The sequence below is a fragment of the Plectropomus leopardus genome, chromosome 20 (genome assembly GCF_026936395.1).
Source record: "Plectropomus leopardus strain MGB_pleo_1.0 chromosome 20, ASM2693639v1, whole genome shotgun sequence".
NCBI classification, from domain to species: domain Eukaryota; kingdom Metazoa; phylum Chordata; class Actinopteri; order Perciformes; family Serranidae; genus Plectropomus; species Plectropomus leopardus.
In genome coordinates, this window is record NC_142195.1 from 25,543,409 (window position 1) to 25,571,221 (window position 27,813).

General features: G+C 40.3%; 2 protein-coding genes and 1 long non-coding RNA gene across 4 annotated transcripts; 1 reads left to right on the forward strand and 2 right to left on the reverse strand.

Moving 5' to 3' along the window:
• Positions 1-7,215: 7,215 nt before the first annotated feature.
• LOC121959500 (uncharacterized) lies at positions 7,216-12,576 on the reverse strand. 2 transcript variants are annotated; one of them, XR_015775245.1, is made up of 6 exons: positions 12,330-12,576; positions 12,030-12,232; positions 10,825-10,934; positions 10,640-10,742; positions 9,675-9,785; positions 7,216-9,265 (listed from the first exon to the last, which is right to left on the reverse strand). It is a non-coding gene; the product is annotated as an uncharacterized LOC121959500 (long non-coding RNA). The 2 variants fall into 2 exon arrangements; XR_015775246.1 differs by lacking the exon at positions 10,640-10,742 and having other exon boundaries at positions 12,330-12,571.
• Positions 12,577-19,192: 6,616 nt separating this feature from the next.
• On the reverse strand, positions 19,193-23,852 carry LOC121959649 (growth arrest and DNA damage-inducible protein GADD45 gamma-like). The gene is made up of 3 exons (XM_042509075.2): positions 20,492-23,852; positions 20,181-20,388; positions 19,193-20,070 (listed from the first exon to the last, which is right to left on the reverse strand). Exons 1-3 carry the CDS (start codon positions 20,590-20,592, stop codon positions 19,957-19,959), a joined length of 423 nt encoding a protein of 140 aa, XP_042365009.2. The 5' UTR covers positions 20,593-23,852; the 3' UTR covers positions 19,193-19,956.
• A 30-nt stretch (positions 23,853-23,882) lies between these two features.
• Positions 23,883-27,643, forward strand: gadd45gb.1 (growth arrest and DNA-damage-inducible, gamma b, tandem duplicate 1). Its single transcript, XM_088071365.1, has 3 exons — positions 23,883-25,397; positions 25,508-25,715; positions 25,826-27,643. Exons 1-3 carry the CDS (start codon positions 25,255-25,257, stop codon positions 25,937-25,939), a joined length of 465 nt encoding a protein of 154 aa, XP_087927491.1. The 5' UTR covers positions 23,883-25,254; the 3' UTR covers positions 25,940-27,643.
• Positions 27,644-27,813: the final 170 nt, after the last annotated feature.

Sequence of the window (27,813 nt, forward strand, 5' to 3'; positions counted from 1 at the left end):
TTTCATTTCCAAAACTGCTGACTTTCAGTGTGCTGGACAAACATTTGACAGGCAGAGGAGGTGCAGACATGGAGGGATTACCAGGCGGCTGAGACGTCACCATCCTTACTGGATCTGTGCATTGCCAGGTTACACAGTGACAGAAGGGGTGACGCTTAAAAATAAATTTTAAAAAAAGGGTTTCAAAAGTTTCAGGCCCCCAAAATGCTGTTGTTGTGAGAACGAAAGGCCAAACCGCAACAAGAGTTTAACATTTCATGTGAGAATTGCTGCCATGAAAACGGCCCCTTAGTCCAGATCGAGGACTGACAGAGGTGACCTGTTGTTCAGTCCGATCCTCGTTAAAAGAATGACGAGCAGCTCCCACAAATCCATTTACAGGTCTGAACTGAAGGACCACATGTGGAGTTGCTTATCCAGCTCACAGTTCACTTAGAAATGTACACTGGTCACAGCCTCTGCTGCAGCTGGACCTAAATGTTTTCTTATATGTTTAGTGTGTCTTGCAGGGTGTCAGAACTGATGTGACTTCTGTGTTGGCTGATCTCAAATGAGAGAACGTTAAAGAAATACTTCACATACCATCCAAGCTCTCCTCAGCGCCGCTACTTCCTACTCATGTTGCTGCATCTCGATAAAAAAAATAAACTTTCCGCCAGCAACTTATTTCCTTATAAATATTGCAGAAATGCTCTCTGAGCTCTGTGGCTTTGACCCTTACAGTCTCAGCATTCAGTTGTTATCACTGTACTTTTCTGTGGAGTCATTGCACAGTACGTCCTCAGAGACAAAGACATAAAGCAGAGCCGCACTGTACACTGAAATACTAATAATCATTAAAAAATCACTATAGAATACTTTCTTTGATTGGCTAGCAGGTGGGGCATTGCATGGTTCTGATGTTTAACCCTTTTAAACCTGGATCAACATGGTTTTTCTTGTGCTGTATTCAGACCTCTTCAAAAAGTATTTAAACCTTTGACCCCTGAGCAAATTGGTTTGGATTCTTTTGAAAACATAATAAAAACATTTTTAAAAAAGCAATAAGCAACTTGGCAAGAAATGTCCCACAAAACCAGACATTAGTAGATTTAGAAAAATCATTTTTTAAAAGCTAGAGGAAAATGTCCAGAGGACTGTATTTAGAATTATTACAATTGGACATTTAAATGTATTTTACAGAATTATATACAAATTTATAAAAATTTCAGGCAGTTTTCTTGTACTTTTTTAGAAATTTCTCTTTGCCTTCTTCTCATGTTTTTCAAATACATCATGCCAGATAGCTCAGTCCCTTTTTTTAATTTAATTTTTTTTTAAATTTTTTTTTGCTAATTTTCTTTTTTCTTTTTGTTTTTTTACTTTTTATTTGGTTCACTTTAGATTTGTTGCTCATCTGCTTCCCATGTTTTTTTTTTTTGGAAGAAGTCGAGCTAATCTGCCCATGGTTTAAATGGCTTAATAACCTCATTATTGGAAATAATAAAATATGAGCCCCAAGTATTAGTCCTGGGTAAGTATGACAATAAAAAGTCAGTCCGATGTAGTTATAATTCCCCAACAGCAACAAGCACTCTTTTTTAAACCCGACATGCAGAACAAACTCCAGCCTTCCTTCCTCGGGTCTAAAGGAGTGACGGTGCCTTGGGGCCCGACGCTCCTGGTCCTGATTGATTCTCTAATAAGGAATGAACAGCAGCGCCTGGTACTTTGGGTAATTGTCATATTTGTCACCCTCAGAAGCGAGCTGAGGCAGTGAGTGTGAGCAGCTTCTGTGATCTAATTGGACAGAGTTATCAGACGGTGAACAGCGGCAGCGGTGCGGCGAGCAGTAGTGATCCATATCCTGCTCCAAACGAGAATGAGGAGTCGTTAAGAGAGACAGAGAGACATTAGGAGCATCACACGCATGCATCAATTCACACACATCCACGTAAACACACACATACGCACGCACGTGCACACACACACACACACACACTCACACTCACACTCACACTCACACACACTCAGTGTATCATTTTGATTTCAGTGCCAATATGTCTGCTCAGATTAATAGCCAGAGCTGGTTTACAAATCTGCACTTATTCATTCAGTCTCACCTGAAATTCACACCAGAGGCAACACATCATTCTAATAAGCGCTACCAAACACTTTTGTTTTTGTTCAAGAAAATTGTGATTTCTTTTTTATGCACTCCCAAAAGTTTTTTTCAGATTTTGCAGGAAATTGAGTTTGAGCAGGGACGCAAATACTAAAACGAATGACGACTGAATTGTACTCAGTCCTTTCAGTTTCGAGGTCGTGGTGTTCTTCATGCTGCCTCGCTGTCACACTGTCATGACTTATTTAACCCTTTAAAACCTTGAGCGACATTAGTTTTTCTTGTGCTGCATTCAGACGCTTTTCAAGAGCATTTGCTTTAAAACCTGGAAAAAAAGGTTTTATTCTCTCCAAAAACATGGAGAAAAAACTTGCAATAAAGTGGTTAAAGGTGACAACAACACAGCAAACTGAAAATTAATGAGAGAGAGAGAGAAAAAAATATTAGAAAATTATCAAAAAAGGGGTAACATGTCTGGAAAATATATATTTAAAAAATAGAATTATATATTTACAATATGCTACAGAATATGTAATTTTATTTTATTTATTTATTTTTTTATCGCACTTTTTCGTGTCATTTCTGTGTTTGTTTTAGTGTTTTTACTTTCCTTTTTTGTGTGCTCATTTTCAGGTATGTTTGTGGTAACTTTTGACTAATTCCTTGCTAATTTCTGGGTCATTTCTTGTTAATGCTCTAATGCTAGCTCAACTCACTCAAGCTGATTAATCTCAAGTTTTAAAGGGTTAAACACTTGAATAGAAATTTGTATAAATTAAGAAGTTAGCGACCCATAAATGACATTATAAACTCAAAGTTACGAGTTTAACTTTTGATTTTTGGCGTCGTAATCTTACGCTAATATCCCGGAAAAAAACGTCTGTATTTGACAAATTAGGAATGAGATCGGGTTAATTATTCAGGAATTACCGGCTCATGTTCACGCCGGCGACTAAAATTTGTTCCACTTTTGTAAATTGTCCTAATTTTGAGACCGTTTGTCGGATCGTCTTACTTTTTCCGCCGGTGAAAGCTGCCGTTGTGCCGTTCAGAGGGATGACTGCGATGCGTCGTAGCTCTTTTAGAAGCCTCTCTGTCCAGCCTGGGACCCTGTTCGATAAATACATGATTATAGATCCGATATTGGGTGTCTTCCGTCCATACTGTATCCATATTTCGATGATAAAAATGCATTAGCATCGATGCTAAACGCCATATTGGTTTCCCATGGTTCCTTTGGAGAGGTCAGAGGTTTATTTCGGTCTTGTTAACCAATCAGAAGACGAGCCGACGCTTTGTATCCGTTTACGTATGCAATACGTCATCCGAAGTAAACTGCACTGTGATTGGCCGAATCCTACTGTATCTATCGCTCTGTGTGATTGGCAGCGCCTCGTGCAATAATAACAATAATAATAATAATAATAATAATAATAATAATAATAATAATAATAATAATAATAATAATAATAATAATAATAATAACAATAATAACAATAATAATAATAATGAGATAGTGTAACAAACAAAACTTGGTAAAAACAGCTTAGGGCTCAGAGGGTTATACACAAATTCTTGTGAATTACTTATTTTAGGAAGCCTTTATGTACAAACGCAACACTGACAGAGCATCACCTTTTGATCTGGCAAAGCTGTTAGCAAACAGTTGCTTTTACATATCCGGCAGTTTTGAAGCAATATTAACATTCACTCAGTGATGTCCTTGTGTCCAACTGATGAATGTGTTCTCTCACAGGCTGCATCGATAAGGAACTTTGAAACTTATTTTGAAGTCTTAATTAATGACCACCTTGAGTATGAGGGATGCTCACCTCTACATTTTCACTTGGGTTTCATCATTTATTTGCATTAGAGTAAGTTCTTCTGCCTATTTTATAATTTATTTGACACTGCACAAGCACTGAATGATGGGACGTTTAATTTCTGTTTGCTCATTTGCTGTACTGTATGTGTAACATTTTGCTGAATATTGATTGATTCATGCTCCAGAATTGCTTTAAAACACACTGCGGGTCTTAATTACCTTTTGCACTGCAATCTTCACATATTGTAAAGCTCATACTGAAAGCCTGCATACACACTGTAATACAGTAAGAGACGTACATGGTCATGGAGCGCCTCTTCAACAACATGCAGGGCAAGAGGAGGCTACCTTGTTTGAGAACTTGTGATGAAAGAGTTGAACTAATGTGCATGTGTCTATTTAAATAAGTTATGACCCCCTGCAGCTGTGCAAATACCAGTGTTGAGCAACATTCCTCACTGCAAATGACGGCCTGAGTTTCAGTATTATAATGACGGATCAGCGCTGGATTATTCATCTGAGGGCCCTAAAATATGCAATTACTCTGCAGTTTCTCCGGATCCATCCATCAAGGCACTCTGTGATTTGCCTAGAGAAGGAAACGCTTTTATCGGCACAACACTAAGTGATCGAAAGTTACAGACACACGTGTTTCGGTGTTTGTTCTCGCTGAGGAAGATCTGATCCAGGAAAACAACACTGAGGGAGGAAAAGTGTTCAGCTTTGACCTCTGACTCCAACAACAAGGAGTGAATGAACATTTTCCAAAACACAATCAATCCATCCTGGAACAAAGAAAAATTGTTCCCCAAAGAAAAATCTAATGTCCAGGTCTCTTAATGTCTCATTATTCTGTCAACACAAACTCTTGGCTCCTGCAATCTTTTGGAAACCTGCCGTGGTTTGATTTCATTTTTTATTGCTGTCTGTCAGGAGTCCAACTGCGCTAAAATTCCAAGGCTTTGAAAAAGAGACTGTTGCTGTAATAAGCTGAGGTATCAATCACCGTGTTGGCCAGAAGAGCTGTTTCTGCCTCCTCACTTCTGCTGGAATTAAGACTCGAGCCTGTGATTGAGACGTCTTTGTAGCTCAGTGGGACCTGCAAAATATGAAAGATAGTAGCGACTGATTGGTGTCGCTGACCAGCGTTTTCTAGGTCAGCAGTTCATGCACCACAGTTGGAAATAAAATTTAAAAAAACAAAAAAAAGCCATCCTCCCATCCCACTGAAACCGGTTTAACTGTGATCAGCTGTTAGCAGGGGAGACTGGAAAAACTAGTGACATCGTTTATCACTGAAATAGTGTTTTAATTATATTTCAAGTCTTTTTGAATTATATTATTAAGTCTTTAAAACCTGGATTGACATCAGGTTTTTTGTGCTGCATTCTGACGTTTTTCACAAGCAATTTAACCCTTTGAAATCTGAGCAATTTGATTTGATTTCTTGGGGAAAGGGCAATGACTTGCTTGGCCAGAAACGCCTGACACATTGCAAGAAATTAATAAAAGGTAACAAGAAAATGACCTGAAATTAGTTCAAGAAAAATAAATAAATAAATAGAATAAAATGAAATAATAAAAACCCTTTGAAATAATGTCCAGAAAACTATAGTTGTAATTACTATAATTACATATTTAAATCTATGTTTCAGAAACAAAACTATAAATATAGGCTTTGTTTTTGGTCAGTTTTCTGCACTTGTTTGTTTGTTTGTTTGTTTTGTTTTGTTTTGTCTTGTTTTCTTTAACCTTTTACTCATTTCTTGAAGGTATTACGTACTCTCAAGTCAAAAGACTTAAGTTGAGGAGCTGAGTCTTCTCGAGTTGAGTCTTAAGTAATCAGATTTGTGACTTGAGTTGAATTTTTCCCTTTTATTTGGCCAAATAAGGGACATATTTTAACACATGCCATGAGGTAAAGAAAATATGTTTACTTTAAAAGAATCTTTAAATTATCACATTGTCAATAGCTTAGAGGGAGCAGAGAGGAAAACAAGGGCAAATAATTGAAATCAAATCTGTTGAAACGATTGAGTCTTTTTCCATCCATCAGTGTGTGTGTGTGTGTGTGTGTGTGTGTGTGTGTGTGTGTGTGTTTCTCTGACCTCTGTAGCATTTCAGCAGCGCTGTAGGACAAAACCAGCTCATCAGCAAACACATCACAGTTTATTTACTCCTGCTAACCCACTCAGCAGCGTCTTTGTACGGCAGATGAAGCCTGCTCCTTTGATATCCATTACCATATTATTCACTAATATCTCTGCCAGCATTATGACTGTAATTATGACTGTCATTCAAGCCGGGCTTTTAACATAATTGAGTCGTAAGAAATTAGCATAAAGGCTAATTTGTTTGATTATGCGTGAATTTGGGGAATTATGGGGCTAAATGATGACGGCTGCGTGGCAGGTTAAAAATGAGCTGTGGGGAAATTGTTTAAGGAGCTCGGAGGAGGTGCAGCCAAGCAGCCGCTGTTCATAATGTGTCCGTCATGCCTGCACATCGCCGCCGTCCTGCCGAAAGCTCATAAATCCAATCTGTGACTTTCATGGTTTAATATCAGCTGAAGGATCACAATCTCCTCTTTAAAGCCAGCTGCTGTCAGAGGTCATCAGCTGACATTTTGTACACAAACATATGTTAACTGCCTCTAAATGACATGACCCTCTCAAAGACAAGGTGGCTCCTCTCAAGGGGTTTATCCTTTAATTTGACCTGAATAAAAAATACCACTAAACTTGCTCAATGTGAGCTTCAAAGCAGATTTTCAGGCCTTTAAAGACTTATGTTTAAATGTTTTTTTTTTCCGGGGGTGTTTTCTTTTGGCATTTTCGCCTGTATTCTCTGCACCTCTTGTGACACTGAGGATTAGCTGATTTGCCAGAATTTGTGGAAATTATTATTGAAAAGAAAAAATAAAATGAATACTTTAAATTGCTCTCATGTAGCACAAAATGGTTTTTTTTCTTTTTTTCTTGAAAACACGCCAAACCCACATATGTTTTCTTAAAATTTTAAAATTTAAAAACACAAATTATTGATGGATTTTCAAATTTAAATTGTTGGATGCATCATGCGTTATGACACAGGTTAGTGAAACAGATTTCCATGGCTTTTTTTTTCTCACTTCAAATGTCATACAAAGTGAAAGTTGTGTCATTGTTGTGCACTTTAGCCTGGATTTTCTGCACCTCTAGTGTCATTTTTAGCATACACTGAGGTTTAGCTGACTTGCCAGAATTTGTGGAAATTATCATCAAAAATACATACTAAATTTTTAAAAAAATACTCCAAATTGCTCTCATGTAGCACACCTGTTTTTAATTGTCAATACAGGATGTGAAGTTGTTGTTTATTTTTTACTTGAGCACACATTTTTTTCCTTTTTTCTGCATCCATAGTCCCCATTTCCTGAACAAAGATACAAATAGAGAAAGTAATACGTTTTCCTATACAGCTTTGTACCCATGTCTAATGTCAATAAGGACCATTTTACTGTACTACTCGTGTAGTTTAGAGAGAGATCGCCTCCAGTGACACCAAAGAAAAAGCACAAGTGTACTGAAGCATTGCCAATCCATGGATTATTATTATTTTTTATCTACACAAAATCAAAGTTCAGTTTCTTAAAAAAACATGCAAGAAACTTCCAATTCAATTACTTTGTTTTGTGTAGATGAAAAAAACGTTCAGTTCAGAAGGTCTATCTCAAACCCATAACGTGTGTTTAATAACTGCTGACATCGTTGGACTCAAAGAAATCATAAAACCATAATATCACAACACAAAAGAGCGACTGAATCTTCCTGACTTCGACTTCATCCACATCTTCGAACCAGAAAAGTCTCTGTCGCTGTGTCTCTGTTGACACAGAGGTTTTCTAACAAACTTAATTAACACTTGGGCTGCAGGGCAACAAAGTAATGAAACATATTACATTATTACAGCAATATGAGGTGTAAAATGGGGAATGAGCTGCTGACTTGGGTTCAGATGTAACAGGATTTTTTTTTACCTCAAGGGAGAATTTCCGAAAGTCTTTTTCTAAAGTGAGTTGGTATTTAGAGTTAGAAGTGTTTTGGTGCTTCTCTATGATTACTGTTAATATTTTCTTTAATGTATGACACACATTGGACATGTTTTATTTTACTTTGACAGAAATTCAATTTTACTTTTTTCTTTTTGTAATAATAATAAAAGAAGCAGCCATACGGAAAAACAATTCTCCAATCATATCCAGAAACATTTCACCTTAACTACTAATTGAATGCTGATGAAAATATAAGTGTTAACTCTTTACTTATCAGGAAAAAAATGCATTTATTAGAAAAAGCACAGTTTTTAAAGTTTTTTTTGTACTTTTTACTAATTTCTTGCTTATTTTTGGTCATTTTGTCTTGTGTTGCTCATTGCCTGCCCTCCAATGTTTAGTTTACTCAGGTTTCAAAGGGTTAATCATGTGTTACACTGTGTTTCATCTGTGTGTCACAGATTAGCTGAAAGGTGCCCTGTGTGTCACCATGAGACGCAGAGGGGCGTGACAAAGCGCCGGTATCTGATGACCTGGGAATAAGAATGGGTTGGCTTCACATCTGGCAAAGTTAAATGCAACAATATGCAATGTCAACAAGCCAAGTGTGTACTCTCCATCTGAAGGATGATTTTCATGTTTTGGGCTCTTTAGCTCTGAGGGGGAATCTAAATTTTACAAGCACGCAATAATAATTTAAACAAAAGTGCATTGTCAACTTTGGGGCTGCGGTTTAGGGAAGACACTTTGCTGTTTTAACACATACAGTGCCTCTATGCCATAAATAAATGATTTTTGTGGAAAACTGGTCTGCACAGAGCCTCAAACTCATCCAACACCTTTGGGATGAACCGTAACGCGACTGTAATCCAGAGCTCATCAATGTTAGACCCCGCTAATGCTCTTGTGGCTGAATTAGAGCAAATCCCTGCAGGCAGCTTCTAACATCCTGTGGGAAGTCTAGAAAATGGAAACTGTAACAGCAGCAGATTAAAGTTCTTACGCTGAGATGTCCACATACTTTTGGCCACAAAGTGTAAATGTGACTAAAGTAACAGCAAACAACTGTCCCATAGCAGACGCACGCTTCTGCTTTCAGAGAGTTCAGCCGTGTTGAAGCAGCGGCGTCTCTCCCCCGAGTCTGTCCTCCTCACTTGCTGCAGGAGGCTTTGTGTCCTGCAACACACTGATACTCAGAGGCAGTGAAGCGCACGAATCCAATTTGCTGTGTGGGAGCATTAGAGTATTAGACTCCTGTGTTAATTTCTTCCTGAAATGACTTCCAGTCTGTTCTGTGTTCACCCTGGGACAGAGAGAGAGAGACAGAGAGAGAGGGAGAGGGAGGAGGTTGAAAGAGGAAAGAGGAGGGGAAAAGACGGAGATGGACACAGAATCAGCAAAAACAACAGAGATAAAAATAGAAATTTGTGGGAGGGATGAGCAGAAAATGATTTACTTAAGTAAAATATTAAGTCAATTATTACACCGGTATGTGTGAATGGGCTATATTTCTCTTTATATTAATTTATCCATCAACACATAATGAAATTTATTGTAGTAATTGCAAATCAAATCTTTTTTTATGGAGGTTAATTAGGGTTTTTTTTAGAGGATTGTGCAGCCTAAACTCAGGGCCTAAAAGTCTACAAAGCACAAGCTGCCTTCTATTAACACACAGTAACAGTTGAAGGTCACTCCAATAACAATATTACCATTTTCATCCGCTCAGAGCTTCCCGTCTGGATTTTTGGCAGCTGGACAGTCAGCTAAGTGTGTTTCCACCCACTTGTTTATACGGGCATTTTCAATTTGCAGTTGAAATACTGCAAAAAAAAAAAAAAAGTTTTTTCGGCTTGGCTGATTATGAAAAGTTGCTGTATAAGCAAAGTGCAATGAACTGCAATGGAAACTGACTGTATAAATTACATTTTACATGAAGTGTGTGACTGAGGCTTCCACTGGATAAAAGAAAATATGGCGGCAGACAAAAATATCAAATCTGCGGAGCAACTGTTTCATGTATTAATCTGAGGAAGGTTCCAATCAGAAATGGCATATTTTCATCACATTTACCACATTGTTTTCTTTTGTTTGAAGTCCGACTGAATGCTTTTGTCTGTAATGGTTAAATTGCAAACTGCCTCCAGAGAATAAGTGATGGTTTCTCACAATGTGACCATCTCCTAATATTTCTAATATTCCTAATATTGGTGAAATGGACACAAACTCATAAACTTTTATCAATATAATATGATGTTTACAGTATAATATTGGTTCTGAAAAGCGTCAAGATTTACAGTATTTTACTGTAATTTGAAAAACTTTACATTACGATTAAAATTTGGTCGTTTTTTTACAGCAGTTTATTACTGTGTAGAATTTGACAAACAGAAGTTGTATCAGAGTTATGAGAACTTTCCCTCCTTTCTTTGACCTTTAGCCCGTGGGCCAGTGTGTTCGTTTCTTTGAGTAATCAAATTTTTGAAACTGGTTGAATAAATAAATGCCGTGACCTGATGTGTTTTCAGTGCATCTCTGTTTTCCCGGTGCTGAGAATCAATTGGAAGAAAAAGCAGACGGAGAAAAAAGTCGACAGCTCTTCAGTTTGAACTGTGTTTCTCAAGTGGAGCAAAACATGGCTGTAAGTCAGCGGAGTCTCATGGTGCTTTACACTCACTCATCCGTCTGTCCTCAGTCTAATGGACTGGAGATGGACTCAAGTGCTTAAACACGGACATGCCTTTCAGTTTGTTGCCGCACTTTTGCCCCGAACGGCAGATCTGTTTGAGAGAAACATGGATGAATCTCTAACATGGCCCTCCGACCACACACAGATCCTCTATTGACTCAGTAAACACTCACTGTGAGCTGAAAACACGGGCTGGCTGATGCCTCCTCACCTCGGCCTCGTGCGTGGGTGGTCTGCTTGTTGGAACGCAGCGAGATGCAGGTTTGGCTGCTTCCTGCAGCAGCTGACATCAGCAACAAAAACCAGAATTCAACTTTATTATACGCCCAGGGGAAGGAAAATTTCAGTTCATCTTTATAGCTCGCTGTTAAAGGAGAGTACACATTAAAAACACACAAATACTATAACTGAAAACTATGGTTGATGAAAAGTCTGTGGTCACTCTGTGTCGAGACATAAAAAACATCTCGTGTCTGTGCGTCTTATCAGTGTGGCTGGTAGGTATGTTTACCGAATGATTACTGGGAAATAACTGTTTGTGTTTGTGTGATGTTAACAGCTGGGAAACATCTGGAGAGAGAAGTAGTGCCAGATAAGGTCATGTGCCAAAAAAGATATTTTTGAAGAAAAGGAAGGAAGGAGTGTCCAAATATTTAATTGATATATGTTTGCATCATGGAGCTTAAATTTCTTAAAGGAGAAACACCTTAACTCTGCAGATTTTATACCTGTCACAATTAATAATAATAATAATAATAATAACAATAATAATAATAATAATAATAATAATAATAATAATAATAATAATAATAGCGAATTGGCAGTAGTAGTATCAGTAGTAGTAATATAGAATATTTTAAAAAATTGTATAAAGTAGTATAACGCTGATGATGTCATAGTGATGTCATCAGGGTAATCTCGATTTGGGCTTGAAAACCTCAGTTTTTACAGCGTTTATGGTGCTAAAAGATGATGTGGTGTAATTTAAAAGATGTGATTTTTCACTGGGAAGTTAGGATCTAATGACAGACCCTATTGCATGGCATTATGGGAAATGTAGGATCCAACATTCCTGGAGTTTAACTCAAGGATTAGCTGTCACGATCACACAGCCAAGGCTGCATCGATTTTGACCATAATTTCTTCAATTTTTCTCTCATAAGTCCTCCACTTTATGGAAATGTAATACTAAATTCTAAAAGTAGCCATTAAAAGGAATACTTACTTATAGAATACTATATCAAAATATCAGTTAACAAACTCTCATACAACTCATGGAGCATAATCCAAGTGAATACATAATCCAATCAAGGTTATATTGTGTGCTCCATGTTCAACTGAATACTAATATTTTTTAGAGAAAAAGTGTTCAGTTTACCTGGATTTAATTAAGATGCTCATCGTGGTCATTTGTTGCTGACATATCCAAATTCAGCAGGATGCAGGCGCAGCTCTGAGTCAGCAGGTGGAGCTGTTGCTCTGTGTTGCTCTGTGTTGCTCTTTGTTCATCGACTGAATGGAGCCATGTGATGATGAAGCATTACAGCCTGCAGTAACGCTGTTACACCACTGGATAGCACACTACACACACACACACACACACACACAAACAAAATCATTCATTCAACTGGATATTAGGGCTTTTTCAGTCTTTCATTCAATATTAATTCAAACTCACCTCTGACTCAGGCGACGCTCTCAACCTGGAGACCACAAGAGGAATGATGGGACTGAATATATACAAGAATTTGTGCTGTAGAACATTTTGCAGAAAACTTCTTAGTTGAATGCAGAACTTGTACTGACATGAAATGCGACTGTGAATGAACTTAATTAACACACTCAATGCAGCTGCGTCAGAGACTCAATCAGGACACCTGTGTCTGCTGCCTGCGACTGTCCTTCTGTCCTCCTCTGTCCTCCTCTGTCCTCCTCAATCCAACAGTCATGTGACCTCCACTTCCAACAGCCCCAATGAGAAAACTGCACTTTGAAGAGTTTTGACTGTTATATCATATATTAGATGACATTTTTTTAAAGACTGTATACTTTATTTATTCGTGTACTTATTCATTTTTTGAACTATTTAATAATAATTTATTGCAATTATTATTATTGTTGTTGTTGTTGTTGTTGTTGTTGTTGTTGTTGTTGCATGCTACATTAAAATATTTAAAGGCCTATAGAGTCATATTTTTTTAATTTCACTTATTTTTCGCGTAATTCTTTCTTATTTCATGAAGTCTAAACTGTTTCAGGTGCAGCTGTAATTTGAGAATTTCCTCCATGTGGATGAAGTAAGTTTTGTGTCAGCAGGGGGCGCTGTAACAGCACTGACCAGTCAGATGTGCACCTGTGTTTTCAGCATCTCACTGGCTCTTCACTGAGTTTGGAGACAAAGCTGTGAAGTTGAGTCATTTATGTGCTTTAGGTGAATCTAGTAACATTTTCTTTTTTTTAATATTGCAGATGTGTGCTGAGAATGTAAAGTAATAACGGTGTGCTGTGTATTTCAGAACTTTCTATTTTGAAATTAAACAAAAAAGTTATTTCTTATTAATCTTAGAGTCTGATAATAATCTTGCTAGATGCTTTGATTTTTTTGTTCCAATTATTTATTCCATTCTGTCAGGAATTGATTCATTTGTTTGGTATCTGAGGAAAAAACAGCTGAGCAAAAAGTCCTCTATTGACAGGAGAAAAACAAACAACAATAATTATTGCAAGAAAGGCCTTAAAAAAGAATTGAGTTGTGGAAATTTACTTTCAAAAACAATGCTTAAAAAGTGATATAAGACATTTTGGAGGCTTGAATGTAACCAGAGAGGAAATCCAAACACTAATCAGTTGGACACACAGAGCAATCAGCATCCTGAAGCAGTAAAACAATAAAATGCCGCCTCCTTCCTATCTGGCTAATTGAGCCACTGTGTTAATGACAACACCTCCTCGGCCAATCGGAAACCAGAGATGTGTTGTTGGGTAGAAAAAAGGTGCAAAGCTCGCTCTCCTATTGGCTCTGGCTGGATTTCTTTGAGTAATTTCTGAACAGATGATGTGGCTGCTCCATATGGCAGACCTCTGGGACTCCTTTGTGCTGTGACTGATGTGACTCACGTCAACTTTAAAGGTTTCCTCCTTCACTTTAGGACCCCCAACCCCCCCACCCCTGCTGCTGATCTGCAGGATGAATGGGGAGTCAGCTCTACAGTGATCAGGCAAAGTGTGCCTTTCGTTTTGTATACAGCCTCCTCCCTCCTCCTCTTCGCCCCTGCAGCCCTGCAGCCTGCACACTCACAGCTCCAGACTTTGTTTTTGGTGAAAGGGACCGTCTCAAATGTCCCGTGCAGCCAACAGCAGCTGCTCCTGGACCTTTCCATTCTTCTGCACAATAGACGGGAGAGGGCCGGGGTCTCGGTGCACCTTTGTGCAGGGCCCCTCCTGTCGTTTTCTGCTCTTTGTGCCCATTGAGGAGGGTGTAGAAGTGTTGGCTGGAGCTTTTGTCTGAGTTTTGTTTTGGTGAGGGTGTGCGGTGGATGAGGGGGGCAATACAAGCACATTTAGCCATCTGATGTGTTTCTGCAGAGCACGCATTGCATGCATGCACACATATACTGCAACCAAAACATCAGAATAAATAATGGTATTGTAACGTATCTGCGGTTTGCAGAAACAAACATCTGCACATTAGGTTGCTGATATGTCGAAACTTTGGTTATCGTGGTTTGGTTGAGGCACAGAAACCACTAAGTTATGGACAGGAAAAGATCATGCTTTGGTTTAAGATAAAAGCAGCGATGTTTCAGCAAAAAACAATTGTTTTTCGTGCCACTATTCTCGCTGGAAAAACAACTATGAGTCACTCCAAAACACCAATGTTTGGTGCCTAAAAACACACTGGAAACACTCAGTGACTTGCTAAATTAAAGCTGGTTTTGTTCTTTGGTCAGATCAGTGGTCTGCGGTTTGGCTCGCACAACAAAGTTAGCTCACATATTAGGTTACATTGATATGATGCACATAAAATGTGCAAATGTAGCGTATTCATTGTTTGCAGAAATGTACAATGCTGACACTTACTTCTGACGACTGAGCTGGTCTCAGTTAGATCTTTCATGCACAACTGTCTTACGAGCTTCCGGAAGTCAAAGCTGGTATTTTTTCCCATGTTTTGATATGCGATCAAAGCTCTGCAAAAAACTAACTACTAACTAAAGTGTACTTATTTTATTTTATTTTGTCCAACTTCTGTAACAATCAATACATTTTACACTGACAATTTATATTCTGCCATACTGGCTATCTCAAGCACAACACACACACACACACACACACACACACACACAGTGTTGCTGCTGTGTCTCAACGAGGCCCTTGAGGGCGGCTCCATCTATGAATGGAGAACCAGACCAGTGTTTTGGCAACAGCTGGCAGTGTGCAAGTGTGTGTGCATGTGTGTGTGTGTGTGCATGTGTGTGTGTGTGTGTGTGTGTGTGTGTGTGTGTGTGTGTGTGTGGCTCCTCTCTGAGCCCACTTTGTGTTTACAAGCTGCAACTGTGGACGTAAACAGATAAAAAATAGTTTATCTATTTACACTCTGATTTTCTTTAGAGATAAAATCGAACACGAACAGATGTCCTGCCGCCTCCAACTAACATCCGAGCAGCGTGCAATAATGCAGAACCCATACACACAAAAAACACAACTTGTATTTTGAAACTACATATACAAGTTCTCACTTAAATACCAAATCGATGATGATTGTTTTAAATATGCAAACAACAACAAAAGAATGATTTTAATAAAAACTACGACATCGTTCAGCGAGAGACGAGCAGCCTGAGGGGCTGCAGGTTTGTTAATGTAATTAGTGATTAGATTCATCATGAGCTGACACAGGCCCAACTGATGGCTATCAGAAGCAGAAATTAGCATCAACAGCTGATGACTGAGGGAATGGGCGTGCTTGTGTGTGTGTTTATACACAGATCTGACTGAATATGCACACACAGAGTTACACGTGTGTGCGTGTTGTTTGAACCACAGCAGCAGGCTTATGATAATGACCGAGGGCGACATTAGCATAGTTACAAACTGCATTAGCATAGCCATCAGACAGAGAGCCAGCAGACATTAACCTCTGAAACTCCTCAACTATGGAGCCGTCATTGCAAACCTAACTTGTTACGAAAAATATATATATATATTAAAAAAATGACAGAACCTAAAGATATAAAATCTAGAAGATGGAGGTTGAATATTTCAGTGTAAATTTGATGTGTGCCACCAAAAATAAATAGATCAATACAAGTCAATTTTAGCTGTGGAAGAGATGTTGATGCCTGTATCCAAGGCAACCTGCTCAACCAAAACACCAACAATAGAAACTGACACACACACACGCACACGCACGCACACACACACACACACACACACACACACACACACACACACACGCACACAGCCCACAGCCCGTCAATACCATCTGCTGCAGCTCTCCAGCACACAGAAAAGATTTTGGGAGGCGGAGGCTTTTATATTGAAAGGACACTTGAGAAGCAGCATGTGGCTGCAGCAGCAGAGCTTTTTATGACCCGGGTTGAGGCAGAGGCCAGCTGAGGTTGTTCAGGGTGACAGAGTTCAGGCTGGAAATTTAAGTATTTTTACTTTTCTGTTTTGGGCAGGTTTTGGAGATTTTACTGGGCTACTTTTTTGAAAAGTAAATATGTTTTGCTGAAATGCTTGCTTGCTTCCTCAGCACCATCCTGCAGGGACTCTGTTGTATTGAGACTTCAGATGTGTTTCTGCTGAGACGTTGTTGTGAGTCAGGATTTGGTGTGATTCAATCATGACCTTTAGAAATATTGGTGAACTTATTTTTCAAATTTGGGTAGTCAGGCTAGCTGTTCCCACTTGCTTCCAGTCTTTGTGCTAAGCTAAACTAACCGCCTGACTCCAGCTCTGTACTTCACACAAAAGCGTGAAATTGGTATCAATCTTCTTGTCTCACTGTCAGGCAGAAAGTCCAGAGAAAGGGGGATTGAAATATTGTATCATATGCTGCAACTGTGCTGAAATGTTTGCTGAGGTTTGCACCTTCAGCTCCGTCCTGCAGGGACTCTGTTGTGTTGAGACTTGTGACGTGTTTCTGCTGAGTGTTGGGGGATGCTGCTGTTGCTGGTCAGGATTTAGTCCTCAGTGAATGGCAGCAGGCTTGTGCCAGGCACACGGCCTCTTCCTCCTCCTCCTGCTCTCTCCCTTTCTCCTCATCATTAAATTGGACAGCAGATGGAGTGAGTGCTGGGTTGGTTGTCGTGGAGATTTAAAGGGGTAATTGCGTTTCAGCTGGTCCAGCGTGGACCTTTTTTTTCCTTTGACATGGAGGGTGTGTTTATGTATATGCACATGTGAGGGCGCAGCACTGTGAATGATGGAGCGAGTTCAAAGTTTATCATATGTTGCAAGTGTGCAGATTCAGAATCAGGCACTATTCTTCTATGGTCCATTTTGGTTATTTTTTTCTTTAAATTCTGGTTAAAAATTGTGCTATATAAAATTGGAACAAACTTAAATAAAAAGCGAGAGAAAAAGAAGCCAAGGTCTGAGGACATGCATTCTTGTATCTTTATCTTTTTTTAAAACCCTCATCCTCGCCCCTAACCCTAACCATTGCAACTAAATGCCTAACCCTAACCCTAATTCTAACCTGCACTGTAACACCAAACTTTAACTCTCAAACGGCCTTTAAAGAAGTGAGGACAGGCCAAGATGTCCATAGTTCAAAAAAAATGTCCCCATTCTCTTTTAAAAAACGAGCTTTGGTGTGTGTGTGTGTGTGTGTGTGTGTGTGTGTGTGTGAGTCACAGTGGGGCGTGGGGGCTGCAACAGCTGTTGACTGCACAATAGTTCACAGTGACAGGCAACATGCAGGTCAGAGTGACTTTGGAGTTCGAATCCAAAGACACAAAGGCCTCTCTAAGGTTCTGAATCACAAATGAGTGGAAAAAAGACGCAGCCGCGTGTGCCAGGAGCAAAAGATCATTTTCATTAGGCTTCAGAATGAGAGTGACATCAGAAAATAAAGCCATAACTTCTGTCTGCGATAACACGCTGAATCACTGAGCCACACAACTCCAGAAAACATCTCACCAGCTCTGAGTCACTAAGCCTAAAGAAGTACCCAGCTGGCAATACCACAACATAAATCAAATAAAACAAATTAATAATAATAATAATAAATTATTTTTAAAAAGGAATGACAACAATGTCTTATGAGATGTCAAGACGCTGCAGGTTTTTGCATCTCTGGAAAGTTCTCACTGCAGGATTATCTTTATAGACAGGAGAAGTAGCAAAATGTTTCAGAAAACATTTACTCAGACTGTGTGCATGCATTTGCTTTGTGAAAAAATCAACCTTTTTGCTCACATAAAAGCGTGTTTGTGCAGTTTTTGTGGCAGCACATCCACATCCCCACCAAAGTCACTGAAATGAACGAGCAGCCTGCGTTAAGCTAACATCTGCAGACTTAAACTGCATGGTGGCAAAGCTCGCTGCCTCTTGAATGCTTTAAAGAAACACGACTTTCTTGCCAACAGTCGCAAAAATAGCAGCTAAATCCAGCAGCTGGTTAGCTCAGTCAAAAGTCAAAGTCAAATTGTTGTTTTTTGCACCTCAGCTGTTGTATGTTTTTAACAAACAAGATAAAACGTGTTTTAACTTTAAATGGTAAATGGACTATACTTGTATAGCGCTTTTCTAGTCTTATTGACCACTCAAAGCGCTTTCACACTACATGTCACATTCACCCATTCACACACACATTCACACACTGGTGGCCGAGGCTACCATACAAGGTGCCACCTGCTACTCAGTAATCATTCACACACACTCACACTCTGATGACGCAGCATCAGGATTGCCCAAGGATACTTCGACATGTTGTCCAGAGGAGCTGGGGATCGAACTGCTGACCTTCCGATTAGAGGACGACCCACTCTACCTCTGAGCCACAGCCACCCCTTTAGAGGTGCTGATAGGTGGATTTTATTACCTTTGGGCAGAGCCACTTTAGCTGTTTACAGTCTTAATGCAAAACGCTGCATATAGAGACATGAGAGTGGCAGCAATCTTTTTATCCAACTTTCTGTGAGATGCCAAATCAGCACATTTTCTGTATAACTTTGTATAAAAATGAACCTGATTTTGCAACTGCACTGCATGATATTTAGACCAAATGCATGTACTGTAGCCTACATGTTCTAAACTACCAATCTAAGGGTCGTACAAGACACTTAACTCTCATTTAGATGCAGCAAATACCTCAGAGTATTTCAAATCAGAGCCTCTCCACATCTAAAGGGATGTCTGGAAGTGCATACAAATTTTGAAGTACAGGAAACTTTGAAGAAAAATGACCCAGAGAGTCAAAAAGTCAAAGAAAGTTTGCCAAAGAAAGGCACAACCTTAGACTTTGTTTGTGTTTCAGACAACTTGAACCAAACATTAAAAACCAAAATTAGAGTCATAGGCAGTACTGAATTCAACTTTTTATTTCTATGCTTTCATTTTACAAAAAAATCAGATATGCTTTTAACAGGTTATTTTATTTCACATCAACAAAGCTGAGGTGAAACCCTCAGGAAGTGCTACTTTTTTTCAGATTAACACACTTATATTTTTCCATTTTAACATTTTTTTGTATTTTTTTCAATCAAAGTTAAATTTCTAAAGTGAAACCTTTAGATAGTATTTGTTCCAATACTTTTTTAAGATTTTTTTTTTGTCATTGTTAAATTTCTAAAGTGAAACCTTTAGAGAATTAAGACAATTCTGGAAAGTGGGAAACATTTCCGCTGATTGCAACTGTTGTCGTGTTGCTCAGCAAAGAGGACGTCTTTAAAAAGTCCCTTTTTAATGACGCCTCTTCCTCAGCACCGCTTCTTCTCCTGCTGCGCGTGCTTCAACGTGCGACGTTTGGCTCTGTGGGCACCACAGGACGCACAACTCGCATCTCCTTCCTCTCCAAACCTCATCCGCACAAAGAATGAGGGTCGATGTGTCGCTCTTGTGGCATGCCCGACCTCATTCACATAAAGAATGAGAGTCATCTTGGCATGGACGGGACAAGAGGCGACGGTTCGCGGCGGAGCCCCCTCGGGCCGGCGCCGTGCTGCCTGGACGGGATTCCTCCTCAGGAGTATCCAGGGATGAGCAGAAACAGGGTCATCCTGTTCATCAGGATGAGTATTTCCAGATGAGAAGCTTTACAGCATCTGAGCAAAGAGAGGAGCCGAGGGCCCGGATCAGCGCTCGGGGAGGCTGATCTCAGGGACCCAGTCGTTCAGACGGCGGCTCTCCTCACAGAACAGGTGCAGCTTCTCCAGAGCAGGGTCCTCCCAAGACCCATCAGTTGGGTTCTGTTTAAAAAGAAGAGGAAACTGGGTTTAGTCTCATGTTTCTTTTAGAAAAAAACATCAAATATAGACTTGTGCAATGATCCAGAATCATCAAGTTGAGCTCTACATACCGTGATGAGGACGCAGTGCGCGTCTTCAAGCTGCTCCGCCTTGTCACCAACAATCTCAGCCAGATGATGCATGTCGCTCACTCTGACGATGCTGATGTCGTTGTCGAAGCAGAAAGACTGGATGAGGGTGAAGTGGATCTGCAGAGCGATGTCACACTCGAACTCCTCATCCATGGCCAGGACGCAGAAAGACACGCTGTCCGGGTCGCTGTGGACAAAGAAAAGTCTTGTTAGCTACTGCTGTTTCGATGATGAAAACTTTGGCTTTTCAGAGATGAAAGTAATATTTAAGTCATGTTAAGTTTACTTACTCAGTCATGATTTTGGCGCTCTCGTAGACTCCAACAGTGAGTCGATCTTCGCTCTGAGCACAGTTCAGAGCTTCCTGCAGAGCTTTTCCAGGAGACTGCATGGTGATGTTTTTGCTAACAGTTCAGCTTAGAAAGTCCAGAGAGAAGTGTTTGTGCTGCCTCCAAGTATCTGCCAGTATTTATACCGCTGACCCGGCACACGCTCACCTTCTCATTGGCTCTTTGGGGCACAATGGCTACAACAGGCCTGCTGCCCCCTCCCCACCCTCCGGGACGCGTGCCTATAGAAAGTCTTAGAAAGTCGGGGGAAGCTTTGGTTGAAAGGATCAGATGTAGAAACTGTCTGACCTTTAATTGATTCTTTCAGCTGGCAGGAATAATGAAAACCACACAGGAGGACCAGACTGTTGTCGTCAAAGTGCTCAAAGTTCTGGAAGAGTTAGATAAGACCAATAACTCCCATTCAAGAGGAGCGAAATCACATCGACAGTACTTTTACACCACAGCTGAGCTTTTGGAAAACCATGCCAGTGCTGCAGATTTTGATTTTCTTTCAACATTCTCAAAAAACATTGATCTCCATTCATTTCCTGTGATGAATCCTTCACCTCAAGCAACTTTCAAGAGTCTTTCTGATTTTCAAACTTTACAGAAAATGAATGGAAATCAATGGCTGCGTGGAGCAGTCCAAACAAGCTGATTTAGGAAAAAGGCTACAATTCTTGGTTCGTTGTTGTCCTCAAAAAATGTTTCATATTGCAAGATTCAAGCTCACATTTTAAAATATATTTTCCCTATCAGGGCTGTCAGCCATTTTTATTTGTGTTACATTATTGTAAGACCATGCAAGAAAGTATCAGATTTCCATTGATTTACACCATTTTTGCAGATTTAATGCTCACTGTTAAGGATCCTTAACCTCAAGCAACGTATCAAGAACCTGCTATTTAAATTTTCATACTGTATAGCAAATGAATGAAAATCAATGGCTGCCTGAAACTGTACAAAACAGCTGAAGTACCATTTCAGAAAACACTAAAGTTCTTGTTTTGTTGTTATCCCTCGAGATTCAAGGTCAGAGTTTATATTTTCCAAACCAAGTCAGTCAGATATTTTCATTATTGTAACACCGTACTTGCATCGCTGTAAAATTTATGTTATAATTTCAGCTTTTTATTTGTAAATGTACTTCCACAAGCACTCCAGTCATCCACTGACTTCCATTCATGTCAGTGCAACATCAAAATTAATATGCAGACTTTTGAAAGTTATTTGAGCTGCGTAAACCGTAACAGTGAGCATGTATTTGCATTTATTCTGGTAAAAGAAAAAAAGTAAATAATTGTGATGAGGTAATGCAGTGTAGATATTCTTAAAAATCAATCTGCACTTAAATGTTTAAATGGCTTAGATTTAAACTTATACCATGTTAATGGGTAATGATAATATGACTTAATGTGACTAAAAATATGCACAAAACCAAAACAAAATGTAACACTTCTTAAAGGTATTACTTCAGCTATTTTCATGTCACAATAATTTACTGCCTTGTTTTCTTTTTTTCTGTAGCTGTTCTTGAAAGACATAATTCAAGATTAGAGCTTTTAAAATTAAATCAAACCTGGACCATTTTTCTGTCAAACCTAACATCTATTTTGAGATTTTCAGGTCTTTTGGGGATCATGTTTCAAAGTATGATTTGACCTCTGAATGCCTGCTTTCTGTACACCTTTACTAAAATGTGTAAAACCACTGGCATGGACCCTCAAATGCTTCTTGTGAAGTAACAGAATGTTTGAAAAGGCAGCCTTTTTATTCATATTTTGTCTTTAGAGCACAAAAATAAAAACATTTTGAAAGTTTAGAATATTTAGAAAAAGCATTTGCACACTGCAAACTGGTACTATTATAAGTTTCATAATGCTAATATCAACCATCTTAAATGCGCTCAGTACTTTCATAACTCATGACCAGTTTCAATGCATGAACTGTTTATTGTAGATTGGGCGGTGGCACGCGCCGCTGCTTTGCATGCCTAAAGCTGGGTCTCACTTGAGACGCGTGGCATCTGGAGATGCCTGCGTGCTGTATCTCTGTGTCTGCATCACTCTCCATAGCAACCGAGAGATACCATCTGTCCCCGAGGGAGAGGTGAGGGGAGGAGTGGACAAAGGAAGTCAAACAGCACCTGCTGGGCGTGATAGTAGTTTTTCAATCTGCTGTAGATATGATTTTTAAATGTTGACGTTAAACAAAATACGAACGCATACGTTTGGCTAAATCACACTTCAGTTTACTGAGTTGTTTTATTGCTTATTTGATCAATTAAAATAACCAATTCTTGTACTTATGTGTATCTACTAAACGGCTTGCTTATTATATATCTAAACTTAAGTCATGTTTGCGCAAGAACGCCAGAAGCAAGATATCTACAAATCTTACCCTAAAGCTTTTGACACGTTCTGGTTTTACAAAGAGGTTCAGGGCTTTAGTGAGTCGCCGCAGGTCACAAAAAAGACAGCTTTGACCACCAACACCTGTCGCGCGCTGCCGGAGAGGCCTCCGTCTGACAGATGTGCTTCAGCAACAATAGGTCGGTATCGATTTGCACGCGCCTGCCCTGTGGCCATGCAAGCTGATCCTTCCTAAAATAGCTCAGTGTTTGATTCTCTATCAGCTGGATCCGAATAAAACCTTGGCCTAAATGTGAGCCTCGCGCCAGCTGATGTGCTAATGAGTATGCAGCACGCGGACAGAAAGTCATGCAGAAATACACACATTTTGTTTGCTGTACTAAATGCACCGGTAAAGGTTTTGTTGTTTAACAAAACAAACTTTCAGAGTTTTATGGGCAGCATACTTGCACGTTTTTACATCTCAAACTGAAAGTGATTTTTATCTGCCTTTACGCGTCTGGCATCTTTTGGAGATAACACTTTTTCACTGTCAAAGTTTAGACCATAAGCGCTTCTCTTTTGGCATTCAAATTTAATCAAAACTCAGACAACAGGCCGGCGAATGTGGAGACTTGTAGACAAAAGATCGGCGCGCCCTGGGGTCGGGGCTGACCTGGGTTTAGGAGAGAGGAGAGGAGAGGGGGTCCCCTCATAGCGACAGTTCTCCATCTGCCGCTCTGCCTTCCGCAGAACAATAGCGCTGAATCAATCACCGCCAACCTGTGTCTCCTGCACGGCCTCTCCACTCTCCAACCCCCCACTTCTATTTACGCAGCAGTGGCAGCAGGCCTGACCCGATGCAAGATGTGTTTTGAATTATTATGCAGATAGAAAAGAGCCAAATAAGCACGAGCTGTTCGGGAGAAACTGGAGCAGATGACATATAGCCGTGCGTAAAAGTTCTGTCGTGCCGAAATACTCATCCGTGCAGTGATCGGAAATTAATGGATGGTTGTCAGACACAAGTTTATTTAAGAGCACAGATAACTTAATTTAGTAGAACCGCATCCCACATTCTACATATTACCAAATATAGTCGTGGGTAAAAGTTTTGTCGTGCATTAAAGTGGTCGAAAATTAAGAGATGGTTATCAGTTGATTTCAATGCACAAATAAATACATTTAGTGGACCTACACGCCTAAATAAATACTAAAAATAACAAAATGGAGTCGTGCATAAAAGTTTCGCTATGCTTAAAGGTGATCAGAAACCAGGAGACAGTTGTCAAACAAATTTGTTTGACAGCACAGTTAAATCCATGTTGTGGATCCATAGACACACAAAAAAGTTTCTCCATGCGTAAAAGTGATTGGAAATCAGCAGAAAGTTGTCAGAAATAGGTTTAAGGATTCACAAACTGTAGGATTTACGCACAAAATACCAAACAAACGTGCAACAAACTTCAAAAGTTCTACAGAATTCGGCCCGTGTGGGCCCTGACATCCCCAGGGTAAATAAATAAAAACTGAGCAAGGATTTTCTGGACAGCTGATGGCCACGTGGTCAGCATGGGCCAGCAGTGCAGATTGCGCAGCACGCACAGCGTTCTGGCACGCGCTGCTCATTTGCATTTGTATGGGGGACTGTGATAATAGAGGGCTTCTGCGCGCACAATGGGGCCGTTTTATGGCCAGCCTCTAGTCCACAGATGGCATCATCCACCTGCCCTTTCTCTGAGCTGGAGAGGGGGAGGGGGCGCTTCACACTTTCTCTATGTTGCTGCTGAAATACTGTCACCAAAATAAATAAATAAAATGCGTTAGACAGTTTTGAAAGTTTGAGTTTTATTTGAGTTCATATCTAATGTTTGGAAGTTTGAACGGCGGCTTAACTGGTCTATAAGTCATTAAAGTGTTTTCAAAAAAGAATAGCTGAAGCTTTTCTGCGTTTTCCGAGTTCTTATAAATGCATGCAAAAGTGCAAAACTGTTCTGCGTGAATCTCTGCTTTTAGGTTCACTAGCTGTGCTTCTCGAAATTGCACAAAAGTGCTGCACAGTGATCAAACTTTCTTCTTTTTTTAATGAAGCTATTTTTAGTTTCAGGCTGGGCTGCTGCGCTCAGAGGGAGAGCGTGCGTGGCTCCATGACCCCCATCAATCTGCCACGAGCCGGAGTGTGACAATAGCATTATCATACCAATACACCATTCAGCTCTGGCCAATCAGGGCGCAGCGCTTTCACTGCGCCGCACGAGCTGGAGAGTATAAAAGGAGGAGGCTGCAGCTCTGCAAGACACTCTTCTGCCTTTCGGATTTACTCTCTGAATCTCTAAAGATCTCCCTTTGCGGAATATCTTCATCTTCATCATGACTCTTGAGGAAGTTCTGATCCAGAAACCCACCGAGCGCGATCAGTGCTCCGGCAAAGCCTTAGAGGAGGTACTGGTGTCCGCTAAAGACAACGACTCTCTCACCGTGGGTGTCTACGAATGCGCAAAAGTTATGAATCTGTAAGTATGAGACTCTCAGCTGATCATTATTAAGGTTTCATCAGTTATGTTGGGCAGATATGATCATTATTGGATGAAATCTCATGCGCTCTTTTGTTTTGTCTCCACAGCGACCCGGACAGCGTGTCTTTCTGCGTCCTGGCCATGGATGAGGAGTTCGAGTGTGACATCGCTCTGCAGATCCACTTCACCCTCATCCAGTCTTTCTGCTTCGACAACGACATCAGCATCGTCAGAGTGAGCGACATGCAGCGTCTGGCTGAGATTGTTGGTGACAAGGCGGAGCAGCTTGAAGACGCGCACTGCGTCCTCATCACGGTATGTAGAGCTCAACTTGATGATTCTGGATCATTGCACAAGTCTATATTTGATGTTTTTTTCTAAAAGAAACATGAGACTAAACCCAGTTTCCTCTTCTTTTTAAACAGAACCCAACTGATGGGTCTTGGGAGGACCCTGCTCTGGAGAAGCTGCACCTGTTCTGTGAGGAGAGCCGCCGTCTGAACGACTGGGTCCCTGAGATCAGCCTCCCCGAGCGCTGATCCGGGCCCTCGGCTCTTCTCTTTGCTCAGATGCTGTAAAGCTTCTCATCTGGAAATACTCATCCTGATGAACAGGATGACCCTGTTTCTGCTCATCCCTGGATACTCCTGAGGAGGAATCCCGTCCAGGCAGCACGGCGCCGGCCCGAGGGGGCTCCGCCGCGAACCGTCGCCTCTTGTCCCGTCCATGCCAAGATGACTCTCATTCTTTATGTGAATGAGGTCGGGCATGCCACAAGAGCGACACATCGACCCTCATTCTTTGTGCGGATGAGGTTTGGAGAGGAAGGAGATGCGAGTTGTGCGTCCTGTGGTGCCCACAGAGCCAAACGTCGCACGTTGAAGCACGCGCAGCAGGAGAAGAAGCGGTGCTGAGGAAGAGGCGTCATTAAAAAGGGACTTTTTAAAGACGTCCTCTTTGCTGAGCAACACGACAACAGTTGCAATCAGCGGAAATGTTTCCCACTTTCCAGAATTGTCTTAATTCTCTAAAGGTTTCACTTTAGAAATTTAACAATGACAAATATTCTAAAACATTAAAAAAAAAGAAAGAAAAAAGTTCATTCTCTAAAGGTTTCACTTTAGAAATTTAACAATGACAAAAAATATAAAATGTAAAAAAAATGGAAAGTTTATTCTCTAAAGGTTTCACTTTAGAAAATGGCTCAATTAATGTTAAAATAATAAGAAATTGTAAAATTGTCTTACAAACATTTAACTATGTATTGAAGACAGAAAATGAAAAGATTTGACTGCATATGTTCTACAAATGTTGGAAAAATAACTAACTTATGTAACAGTTTCACGTTAGAAATTGTTTGAAATGGAAGATTCTTAATAAAAGTCACAGAAAGTATTTTTGGAGTGTTGTGTTCTCACTTTCTCTTTGCAAAACTCATGTCTGAGTTGTGTGTTTTGGTGCAGGAGGTGGTGAGGGGTCATGAGGGAGGGGGGAGTTATAAAACTAACAAAAGTTTCAAACTCAGCAGATTGCATGGAAGGCGCTCTGGCCTGTCATCTGCTGGCTGTTGTCCTGCAGGGAAAAAAAAAAAAGAAGCTGGGTCCCTCCTCCAGCAGACCTCATCTGCATGTGTATAGCGCCGCGCACAATAGCAAAGCTCCGGGCCTGTCAGCTCCAGCGGTCCGCACAGAGCGCCTATTGTTCGGCCTGCAGATGTCTCCGCAGCCACGCCGCGCCATCTGCCGCTTCCTGCAGGTGGGGGTCGGGCAGGGCAGGGCTGGGAGGAGCTCGGGGGGTGAGTCAGTTCTCCAGTGCCAGAAAGGGGGGAGCGGGTCTGTCTGGTTTGGACCGGTTGTGGAGATGGAGAGGGGGTCCCGAGTATCATCTGGTGTCCTGCCAGCTGCTGTATTATTTACTCGCAGGCACTTAGTGAAACTTTGGTAAACAAGCCACAGAGACGCGAGCTCAGCACTGTTTGGGTGCCTCGTGCAGCCACCTGCTCGTCAACAATGTGTGACGCATGACTTTTTTTTCGAAACTTTATTTAGTTTTTCATAAACAATAGCAGTCTTTTCAAGATACAGTATTTGTTTAAGTGGGTGTAAACTTTCTCCGCTCTCTTTACAATCATATTTACTAACCCATGCCGTTCACTCAGCAGGACTGAAAACCGAAAATGAGGTGCGCAAATATATATTTTGCATGAAAAAGCTATTGGATCAGTTGAAAGTAATCATTCACCAAAGCAGTTTTTTTGTTTGTTTCAAAGCTTGGCTCTGGAAACTTTGAGCATTTGTTTTATAATTGAAGGGATCCCAAGAAAAAACAAAACACGAAATTGTCTTTTTTTTGTAAATTTATCTTAAATTTAGCTCATCTTCTTTCTCTTTCTAATACTGGATACTTCACACAT